The 12051-nt window shown below is 37.8% G+C and overlaps 1 protein-coding gene across 7 annotated transcripts in view; it reads left to right on the top strand.

Moving 5' to 3' along the window:
- The first annotated feature begins 2480 nt into the window (after positions 1-2480).
- The window catches only part of GABRG2 (gamma-aminobutyric acid type A receptor subunit gamma2), a 48192-nt gene continuing 38621 nt past the window's right edge, over positions 2481-12051 (top strand). For 6 of the 7 annotated variants that reach the window (XM_035902468.1, XM_035902465.1, XM_035902467.1 and 3 more), the window contains exons 1-3: positions 5499-5652; positions 7301-7368; positions 8350-8570. In XM_035902468.1, the coding sequence (XP_035758361.1) occupies positions 7327-7368; positions 8350-8570 (263 nt within the window). In that variant the 5' untranslated portion in view covers positions 5499-5652; positions 7301-7326. Of the gene's footprint in view, positions 2513-5498; positions 5653-7300; positions 7369-8349; positions 8571-12051 lie in introns of those variants that run through there. The other variant, XM_035902463.1, reaches the window with a different exon arrangement.

Raw genomic sequence — 12051 nt, 5'->3', positions numbered from 1 at the left:
AGGATTTAAATGATAAAAATGGACAGAATAGAAACAGGCAGAGAGAATTCAGCATACAGCTTTGTGAAAACATTTTCTATCTCAACTGAGATAGCTTTACTTAAAATATGATTGGCAGTCAACAAGAGAGAATATAGATACAGTTAGATTTCCACAGACACTGTAATCTCCTGCAAATGCGCTATACTCTACATACTCATATGTCACATCTGCATACAGCATCTTCGTATCCACAGTGGGAACTTGGAATATATCCTTCCCTCACAGTGGCCATATTATCATAATGAATAATGCATGACATATAGATTAGGGTAATTTTTTTATGCACATCAGAGAATTAATTTAGCTTGACTATTCCTTAAGTTAAACAAGGCTGTTAGGTAAAATAGCAAGCCTTGTTTCAGTCCTTCACTGAGAGGTAGAAAACATTGGTGTCTTAAGTGTATGTACTCTCTGTATGTGTGGGTAGTTTATTAGATCTTTGCTGTAGGCTCTGTATGTTCGATAGCCTACTTGGCATAAAAGATAAAATTGGTCAGATTTTTTGACAAATAAACTTAAATTTTTAATTAGAGTTAAACTAATTAGTTGTTGGCCAGACTTGGAAATAGTTAAAATTCATTTTCTGTATTTAGAAAAGCTAAAGGACAGAGCCACAGTGGGTACAAATTGGCATATCTTATTTAAAGTCACTGGAATTATAGAGATTTTGATCAGCTAAATATATGACCTCACATCTGAATGTTGAAAGACTGAGAAGTCATGGCAGTTTTTTGCGTCAGAGAAGAGTAGCATTTCCCTTCTACTACTTGTAACAAGATGTGAAAATCATGTTCCTATGGATTAGAAAATATTTACCTTATTTCAAAGGGATATCCTTGGTGAGTTATTGCTCACTAATGAAGTAAGACGTGCCCAATCTATACCTCAGCTCAGAAAAATTATTGCTGCTGCCTGTGATTTTAAGTAATGTATAGTGTATCTTTACCAACATATGGTCGTGTCTTTCCAAGAAATGCTACGTACAATTCTTCCAGAAGTTACATTAGAGGGTCTTTGATATAGAGATATCAAGGAATAGCAGAGTTCTTCAAAAGCTGACTTTATGTTAGTAGTTAACTAAAACACAGTAGTTTTGAAATAGATAATCTACCCTTTATTTTGTATTTTGAACTAAAGAATTCAAGCCAAAGGGCTTGAAAGGATAATAATGTAAGACAGCTAAATACCATTAATATAACTATTACTTAAATTTTACTGAAGTGATGATTATTTTTACATATGTATCAATCTTACTTCCACCGAAATGAAAGAAAAAAAGAAAATAAATCATACTGAATCTACCAAAAAGAGGAAGGGATTCCCAAACTTTAACATGGACTTCCATGGTTTTGGACTGCTAAGAGAATAATGTTTCAGCACGTAAATTAAACCTTTGACTAATGGGCTTTACTGTGTCTTCTGGACAAGGTTTAGAAAATAAGACTGAAAAAAAATTATTTTCCTAATACACCACTGATTTCTCAGCAGAGATATCATCTGGGACTGATTCAACTAATCTTCTACTATTTCATGATATTTCCGGTACAGAAATAATGCTTTTAGCACTAAGGGGTCTGTAAAAGAGGCTATGCCAATGAAATAGAGCACCTTTTCATTAGTTCTTTCTCTCTTGATTCTGCCTGCAGTAGGTACCTCTGCCCACAGAGGTTACACTTGCGCCATGAATGATTAAATCCTGCCCAGATAGCATTGCAAAAAACTTATGGATTATGTGCACTAGCAATCCAGTCCTGAGAATCCAGTCCTGAACATTTAGTTTGTGTAATCTCAGTTTGTGCTAAAGTTACACCTCACCAATAAGCACTCAGGGGAGCTACACAAATGTTACAAAATCAAGTAACAACTTCTTTAATGCAGAATTAGGATTAGCATGTGTATTTTATAGTGAGGAAGATAAGACACATGAGTTAAAACTCTTTTTAGCTCCTGTCATGGTAAAAAACTCATGGGCAGAATGAGGTTTCTATGTAATTGTAGAGTGAGATACCAATTCATAGACCTTTGCATGTTTATTCAAAAAATTTTACAAAATATGACTTGCGCTGTCACCCCCCCCCCAATATTCCTGTAGTCCAAGCTAATGAAATTTCTGATCTAAATAAATAAACACTTATTAGCATGTAGTGATTTCTGTCCCCTCTCTGCTTTGTGAAGATGTATTTCAAAAAATTTGACACATACAAAGAGCCCCCCTGAATGTTAGGCACACTCATGGTTATATGTACCTGTAAGTAATTACAGAATCACAGAATGGCAAGGATTGGAAGGGACCTTGGGAGATCATCTAGTCCAACCCAATTACAATGATAGCTACCTCACGCTGGCTTAGCTGGCAAACTGAGCAGAGACTGGACCTTATGACCTCCAAAAGTGCCTTCTAATTTTAAGTACTCTATGACTTGAAGTTTCAAGTTTGGGTTATGATCCTCTTAAACCATCTCTTTTCCAAATAGGGAAACTGGACCTACACAGAGCAGTCTTGCACATACCTTGCAATGACATTAGTGTCAGAAGTGGGAATACCTCACCCAATGAAATTTTGTTTCAGTGTCTGAAACATTAACTTCCAAAAAATCATACTTTAATCTGAAAATAGGTAAATGTGATTTTTTGCATACTAGATTTGAAAACTTCTAGCAGTCATAAAAATAAAAAGAGATTTCAGCATGCATTTGGGTATAATCTGGGCTTTATCGAATTTGTTCTGGACATTAAAAGCACTTGCAAAATTTAGGCCATATAATCAGAAGGACTGATCTGAAAGTCTTAAGGAGATGAAAAGGGCTTTGTCATTATAACTTTCATTATTATTAATGGCATTGCACAGCTAAAGCCCTGCTCATCTGGATAGAGATGCGCCTCTGTTCTGGCTGGTATGCAGTTTTACACAGACAGACATTTAGACAATTGGATACCCATGCTAACTTATGATACACTTGGGATTCAGATAAAAGCTGGAATTCAGTGGCGTTTTTCCCTAGTTACATTGGCTGTGTTCCCTTGCCTGTCTCTCACACTAATCACTTAAAGCATTTAATGTTTTTTGAGATTTGGAATGACAAAATGGCTCAAAATGGCAGATGAGCAAAAAAATAGCTATTTCTTTCCTACAAATAATTACCAAGAGGAAATGGAAGTTTTAGTGACTGTGGGCTGCTGTTCAATAAGGTTGTTCTAGGTTTGAGACAAGTCCTAGACAAACACACTGTTTCATCTTCTAATCTTGCACAGTCAAGTACACCACACTCTGCTTAAGCAGCTATTTGACTTTTGAAGCTTTCTCATCACATTAATATTCAGAAACGCATTGCCTTTGTAAAAGAACATATTTGTTTTACTTTTTCTTTTCCATTCAAAAACCTATTATTTTCAGAGAATGCATGTTTAATTGGTTATATAACAGGAGTATGGCTTTTTATACATAAAATTTGTTTTTTTTCATTCACTTTGCACTGACTGAAAACATATAATCTAGCGTCTTCTGTTTGCAAAAACATTATTTAGAAGGATTTACTTTCCTCCAAGAGGGAGAACCTTGCTTCAGTTACATTCCTTTGAATTACAATTAGATCTCTGAACTCCAGACAGATGAATAAACAAATTTCCCCCTACCAATTTAATTAACCTGGCCTGTTTGTCAGTACCAGCAAAATACTATGTCGCACATGCTAATTAAAACTCCACTTTTGATTGCCAGTAAAACACTGCAGGTTTAGGCCTGTGTAGCCAGAAGGAAGAGTTTGGGTTGCCTATTCTTGACCTGAGGAGCTTCAGCTCCCAGATGTGTATTACTGTTGCAGAGCGGGTTAGGCGGTGCCTGGAGGCTGCAGTCAGTGGTACACAGTACCTGTAATGAAGGCATAGATTAACCTGGCTTCATTAGCAGCTTCCAAGCTCGCTTCAATGCAATGCAAGACTGTCTCTCTCCTACATGCCACATGTTCCTAGTTGCTACAGCCCTGTGCACAGTATCGGGACGTTTCAAATTTCACTGTACCTTCAGCACCTCCTGGGAAGCTGAGTCTTATACAGAGAGGCATAGATGTGCTGCAGCTCTTTCATGTTAGGCTGTGCCCATAGGGAAGAAAGAAGCTAAAGTCTCTTTTGTAGTAAGTTGTATTTGTGCAGTTGGCTTACAGCTCCCAAATGCCCAACATGGGAAAACCTTCAGGCGAGCTACTCTGGGAAGGAATAAGCAGGATGCAGCAGGATAGCACTGCAGGGAGGAGTGGGCAAGACCTCAGCTGAGTGAAGATCTCTGTTAACAGAACAGCGACGCTCAGACTCTGGCACTAGCCATCCCTTCACTATTGCACCCATGACCATGGTCAGCTGTGTCTGCTTCCAATCTTGTGTGCCAAGCATGAGTTCGAGCCCACATGAGAATCCAGTTCTTTGTGCTCTTTACGCGCTTCAGATTCTGGCTGAAACAGGACATTAATTAAATTTTCTGCTTTTGGCCCAGTTGTATCCAAACTCCACCCACTGGCTTAAGACATCTGCAGTATCGTTAAGACTTTTCATACCCAGCAGTGTTCAAATTTTGTCACAGAAGCAGGTCAGGAAAGAAGGGCACTGCCATATTATGAAAAAAACTTACAGTTGCCTAGCACCATTCAGCTGATTACCACTGAGATTCTGAAATGAAAATATCTGATGATGTCATATTCTAAAGTAGTTTCTATGTTCTCCTCTAGAACTAGAGGCACAGATTTCAAGAAAATAAAACATCCATTAAGGCTAGTCTACATATTTCTGATTCCTAATTTGCCCTTTTCACTGTGCTAAGCAGGTTGAATTATATTAGATCTGCTGTCATACTGCTCAGTAGCAGAAAAAAAAAAAGCAGACAGACTTTTTATCCTCCCTGGGTTCTGGTTAGCACAAGTGAAAATGAAAACCATTGGCAAAATTTGTGCTGAACTTTCCAAATGCACAATAAGCTCAAGTTCATCAGAGTGGAGAAAAGCTGTGTGGCAGTTTGTTTGAATGAATCTAATTATTGGTCTTGTCAGTAATGTGTTGCATCAAATCGTTCTCTCAAAGAGAAGTAATGCCACAACACTGTGCACATACTAAGTGATATTTTGGTGAAGAGTTGCATAAGCTAAGTGACAATTAGATTTGTTTCATAACAGGTCCCACCTGAGTCAGTGAGAGAAAAAATAGGCATGCCAAGGGTGATAAGCACTGATGCTCCTTCAAATAGACAGAATATGATCTCAACCGTACTAAAAGGAAATGTTGCTAAAGTGAACTGTTACCTCAACTGTTATGTGACATCTTTATTGTGAGTCTCCTTTTATAAAGCAGGCAATTTTTCAATGTTTTGTACAACACTATTAAAATGTGAATTATGTATATATTGTCTCCAAAGATGTTGCCTACAAATTCATATTTTTCAAGGCTTTCCATTTCTTCATTTTTATTTCTTTAACAGTTCCACCCAAAAGGGAGATGATGATTATGAAGACTACACTTCAAATAAGACTTGGGTTTTGACTCCCAAAGTCCATGAGAGTGATGTCACTCTTATTTTAAATGGCTTGTTGGAAGGATATGACAACAAGTTGAGACCTGACATAGGAGGTATGTTGGTTTTCTTTTTAGACCACTTTTGTTTAGGCAGTGAAAAGAAAGATTTTTCATACCATATTATGCTCCACAGGAAGCAGAATCCATTCAAAGTAGTTATGAAAACAAAATACTATGTGGTAAAACACCAGTGGCACAAAAAATAGTCATGTTTTTGGTAAGTGACATAAATTAAGCTTACCAAATCTATCCTGAGACATCTAATAAGACTGCTGGAATTGCTGAATCAGGCTGCTTGTAATGATGCACCTACATGGGAAGTCTGGAATTTGATTTTCAGGGAATGAAAAAAGAAGTTTTTATTTTCTTTGTATATCTAAGTGAGAGTGTTAGAGAATCACAAATAATATTTTGGAAAGGAAGGCCAAAATGAGGATAACGCAGGTGGATCATTGCATGATGTGATGGACACAGACAGAGCCTCTGACAGCAGCAGGTGTGCATTGACGTCATGGGCCTTCACTTGCACAGCAGGACAAGAAGTGACTGTGGAATGGAGCACAAAGGAAGAGGTTCACAAAAGATGACTGCACTCAAGTAAGGCCAACCTCCCTAGATTTCCCCTGCAGCCAATATAAGTATATAGATCCAAGCTTGGACTCATAATGGAAGTCTTATTTGACTGAATCACCTTTTGCAGGAATCTTCCTCTCCACTGATTACTGAGGGAGCTTGAAGAGATAAATCTCCCTGAGTTGCTGCAAGTCAGTTTGAGAAGGCCCCATGTGTGCACAGAACAGGCAGACAATACCTCTGTAGAAGAGGATACAGCAGTAATAAGATTATGGAAAAACGCAAAGAGAATTCATGGATAAAGCAGGCAGAGGAAAGCTGAGAGCAGCAAGGTTAATGAAGGAAGCTGTTTCTAACAAGTTTATAGAGGCTTATAAACTAAGGAATTTTTCACAGTGAGGGATAACACGAGTATTTAACCTTCAATGTATGTATATAGTGTAAACTAGCAGAGGAATGTGTCTTATTCTCCCAATCCAAGACTTTAGAGAACAGAAAGGAATTAATCATTCATAAAAGCATCTGGGAAAAAAACAATCGTGTTTTAGTCAAAGCGTATAAGAATAATAAAGCTAAAATAGAGTGTTTTCAAAATACATTCATCTAACAACTGTTTTTCATTCCTGTTTTAGAGCCTTGAGTGTTATTTTTGCTTTGGGCTCATGCAACTGTGTTACCTACAGCCATCTCTGCAAGCAGCAGCAGTCATGTTGCATTTGGCATTATAATGTAAAATGAATGATGCAAGACATCATAAGAAGAATAAGTTTGCTTTTGTTGATAATGTTTTGTCAAATGTGTTGCTGTGACCTGACATAAAATATACATACTCAGTCAGATATGACTGACTCTAAGGTAACAATAGTGGGTTCAGTATTTGTATTCATAGCATAAGTGAATTTGTTCTCACAGAATAAATGAAATAAGAATTTGTCTCAAAGTGTCTCCAACTAATTTCAAACCAGAGACATTGCTGCAAATTTATATTTATTGTGTATGCATATTTAAATGTAAGGCAACCATAGCCATACAAGAGAGGTACTACTGATAATCTTTTGCTTGTGTTTGACTTCATGTACTTGATTTCGACCTTCACTCATGCTACTGATTCTTGTTGTTTCTCTTACAGTTAAACCGACAGTAATTCACACTGACATGTATGTAAATAGCATTGGGCCTGTGAATGCTATCAATATGGTAGGTAAATGATTGCCAGTTTTTCTACAATGTTCAGTTTATTACAAAGAGACTCCATCATTTTTGACACTATAAAGCTTCCGCTAGTTTTAATGTTGTGCTATACCTATGTTATTTTTAAAATCTCATGATTGTTATGGATGTGAGGACTATGTGAGCTATGAATCTCTGTAAGACAAGGAAAATTATGTCTATGCTGAAAAAAATGCAATAATAATAGTTTTAGCATATCCTCACACTTTATATGTACTCTACATTTAAGTGCTTTGTGACAGTTTAACTCCTGTAAAACTGAAAATCCAGACTGCTACAAAATAAGGAAAAACATTCACCAGTGATATTAACACTCTTGCCACCAAGAGATAAAAATTAAAAAGCCTAGATCCTCTCTCCCCTCCTCTTTCCAAAGTTCCTACAGAAAAATTTAATTATGTCTTCGTACAGATGAGGGAAAATGGTCTAGCCTTAACACAATGTCTACTTCATTCTTACAGTTTTAATGTCTAGAAAGAAATCTCAGATTGCTCTTTTCCATTCTATAATGCTCTTTTCAGTTTCTGGCTGCCCAATGGTGCCAGGAAAAGTGAGACTTCACCCCTTCTGATATTAACTGGGGGGCACAGGCAATTAAGGCAGCCAAGTCAGCTCAGATTTTTCCTGTCCTAGATCCAAGGGAATAAGTAATTGTTCTCTGAGCTGATCACGTGTGGATTGAGGAGAGGGGATACAGAATTAGAAAGGTGCATATACCACTCAATTGCATCTCAGTTTCACCTGTCAGTAGGAAAATAACAGAATAAATTGTTTTTAAACAATAATTTTTGGTAAACCATGCCCTCAAAAATGGTCAAAAAATTGTTTCTATCAGTTTTAATATCATCTGCAGTTCATTTTTTTATATGAAATTAAGGAAAACATATCAGGAGTTATGCGAAATGCTGAGTGCTATGTTTTCATCAGTATTTCTGGTTAACACAACAGGAATATACAATTGATATATTTTTCGCCCAAACGTGGTATGACAGACGTCTGAAGTTCAACAGCACTATAAAAGTGCTCAGATTAAACAGCAACATGGTTGGGAAGATCTGGATACCAGATACATTTTTCCGAAATTCCAAGAAAGCTGATGCTCATTGGATAACAACTCCTAATAGGATGCTCAGGATCTGGAATGACGGCAGAGTGTTGTACACATTGAGGTATTTATACCTGACTTTAATTTCAGTTTCTCTAGGGGAAGCCAAAGAGAAAGGTCCTGTGAATTCAGGTCATTTGACATTAACCTAAACGAAAAAACATTGTTTTTTCCTGTTTAATTATGCATACAACTCTGAAAAAGGGAAATATGTAGAGGATATTACTTGCATGTAATTTATTTTATATTGGCACAGTAAAGGGTTTTATTTCTTCCTATAGATTTTACTGCCTTGCTCCAAAATAGTCATGTTCCTATACTAAAATGAACATAAACATAGTTATAGTAATTCATCTTCATTTTCAGCTATGTTTTATTGTTTGCCACTGGTTTGGTCTGTATTGCCTTTTAGCTTTTTATTGGGTTAAAAAAATGAATTTGAAATATCCTTGAATTAAGTAGATGACATAAAAGGAGGTATTATAAAAAGGCCTCTTATTCTGAATTGATTACAATTTAGCTCGACAAAGCTCCACCCTGCAAAAGCATTTTACTCCTCAAATATCTTATGAAAATAAGCATTACCATTTCAGCATTTAAGCTTTAATCCAAAACCTAAAGATATGCCCTGTTCCACTAAAATGTTCATGAATCTGAATTTGCTATGCTCATCTCCAGATTTCTCAAGCACATGATAGCTTTTCTTTTGAGATAGATTACCTTTAATAATTGTTACACACATATGCCTACATTTAAGCGTAACATATGCAATACGTAACAACTCAAATATCATATACCCAATAACCATAAGTTAGTTCCTAAGTGTGAAAATCCTAAGTGTATTTTTTTTTTTTTACTTTTTCTTACATGTGATATAATATTTGGTTCTATGCAAAATGTAGGCAAAGACAGCATTTGTTCAAGAGAATCTGTAATTTGAGAGTGAAGAATCAAAGATGTTAGACATAAGACCATCTGAGTTTTCAAATGCAATTTTTTAAAAGTGTTTTTTCCACTTTTGTTTTATTGGGTGCCAAAAATAAAGTTTTGAGAAAAAGTATACTCGTTATAACTTTAATGAATAGATCTGAAGCTTTGGTCAAGATGACCTTTTAATGTTGCAACAGTCTGAATTACAAAAAGGAGTTTTATTGCATGGTTATTTTACATTGCATTGCCAGAAGAGAGAAGAGAATGATCAGAATTGAAATCCAGTGCAAATCAAAGTCAGTCGGATAAAGAAGATCCTGGGTCCACTTTTGAAATGTTAAATTTGGACTTACCTACGCTCCTGTCACTTTGGATTTTGTTACCTTTCTCTTCAAACCCCTCTGTTTCTCTCATTGGAAAGAGATGTACTTGATAGAACTTATAAACAGTTATCTGTTATTAATGTATACGTAGTTGTTCTAGTGAGCCACAGCAAGTACCAGTAAGGCTTTGACCTGGATTAATCCAGAAGTGAAGTGTGATAGTATCATCACAGATCTGTGATTCTGTCCTGAAGAGTAGAGGGCTCTAGAAGAGCTGGTTGATTTTCTCAGTCGCCTCCCTCTGAAGCTCAAGAACAGTCCATCCTGACCAGCAGGAAATCAAGCCAAGCTAACAGGCAGTCTGCATGGATCAACACAAAGCTCCTGACAAAACTCAAATGTGAAAAAAAAAGTACTAGAGGTGGAAGCAGGGACAGGTAACCCAGGAGGAACACAGAGATGCTGTCTGAATGCTCAGGGACAGGGTTAGAAAAGCCAGAGTTCATCTAGAGTTGAATCTGACTAGGCACATGAAAGCAAAAAGAGTTTCTACACATACATCCTCAGAAAAAGGAAGACTAGGGAAAATGTGGGTGTACCACTGAATGGGAATGGGGACCTTGCCACAAAGGAAACCAAAAAGACCAAGGACAATGACTTCTTTGCCTCAGTCTTTACTGGTAAAATCCTGCTTTCAGCAATCCCAGACCAGTAAGAAAGTGGAGTAAGGAAGACTTACCTTTGATGGAGGAGGATCAGTCATGAGCTAAGTAAGCGGACACTGAGGTGGATTGAATATGCCTGAAATGCCAGGCTCAGAGGGTTGGGATCAATGGCATGAGGACCAACTGGAAAGCAGTAACTAGTGGTGTAGTCCCCAGTTTTGTACTAGGCCAATACAGCTTAACATCTACACATCTTCATTAATAACCTGGACAATGGGACAGAGTACACCCACAGCATGTCTACGGATAATAAAAAACTGGAAGGAGTGATTGGCATATCATAAGGTTGTGCTACCACTCAGAGGGACTGCAACATGCTGGAGAAATGGGCCGACAGGAATCTCATGACATTCAACAATCCTGAACCAGGGGAGGAATAATCCCATGCAGCATTACAGAGTGGGGGCTGACCAGCTGGAAAGCACCTTGCAGAAAAAGACCTGGAGATCCTGGTGGATGTTCACTATGAGCCAGCAAAGTGCCCTTGAAGCAAAGGCAAACAGCATCCTGGACTGCATTAGGGAGACTATTACCAGCAGGTCTATGGAGATGAACCTTCTCCTCTGCCTAGCACTAGTGAGACACATCTGGACTGCTGGTTCCAGTGCTAGGCTCCCTGGTTCAAGAGGGATATGATCTTACTGGAGCAAGTGCAGTTAAGGTCCATTAAGAGGCTGAAGGGCTGGGAGCATCTGTTGTGCAGAGAGGGGATAAGGGAGCTGGGACTGTTCAGCCTAGAGAAGAGAAGGCTCAGGGGGATCTTATCAGTGTGTGTAATGTAGATGGGGGTAAAGAAGGCAGGGGATAGAAGGGGTAAAGAAGGCAGAGACATAATCTTCTCAGTGGTATCCAGTGATAGGACAGAAAGCAATGGGCACAAACTGAAGTACAGTAAATTCTGTTTAAACATAAAAAGAAACTTTTTTTCTGTGAGAATGGTCAAACAGTGGAACAGGTTGCCTAGAAAACTCTGTGCTTGGAGATGTTCAAAGCCTGGATTGTGCTTTGTGCTGAGTAATGAAATCTACTCAATTCTACAAGAGAAAACAAATAAAAAAACTAGCAGTAAATCTGAGCTGATCCCAAATTCAAACAGTATTAAATATATTCACCAGGGAAAAGGCAATGTTGAAGAAAGAACTTAATCATTTTTTGGATCCATATTATGATCTTGAAATGAAACTGAAGATGATGGAAATGAGAAGAGAAAGAAAGGGCAATAATATTAGCACACAAATCAGCTCTCCTGTGTCATAAACAGAACTTCCCTTTGTTTCAAAGGAAATTGATTTTGTTCCTAAATCCCTAGTGCAGAAAAGTTTCCTTCTGACTTCATTAACTTGGTGGCTAGTGGTCACAATCCTCTGCATCCCTCGGTATGAGACCCAGGGAGTCATTTGCACACAGCACCTACATGCAGGAGCCAGGAGCCAAACCCAGCTCACCGGGTTGCTCATTTGGACACCCAGGAATTGCCAAAGACCAGAAACCTATGGTTTTCCAAGAGACTCACGGAACAAATAAACATCACTCTGCTCTTCCCCTACCTCCCCCCCCCAACCCCCTC

This window comes from Egretta garzetta, unplaced genomic scaffold, assembly GCF_000687185.1.
Source record: "Egretta garzetta isolate BGI_Z169 unplaced genomic scaffold, ASM68718v1 scaffold209, whole genome shotgun sequence".
NCBI lineage: Eukaryota > Metazoa > Chordata > Aves > Pelecaniformes > Ardeidae > Egretta > Egretta garzetta.
The sequence above is the reverse complement of the archived record's forward strand: the minus strand, read 5'-3'. Positions and strand labels throughout refer to the sequence as shown.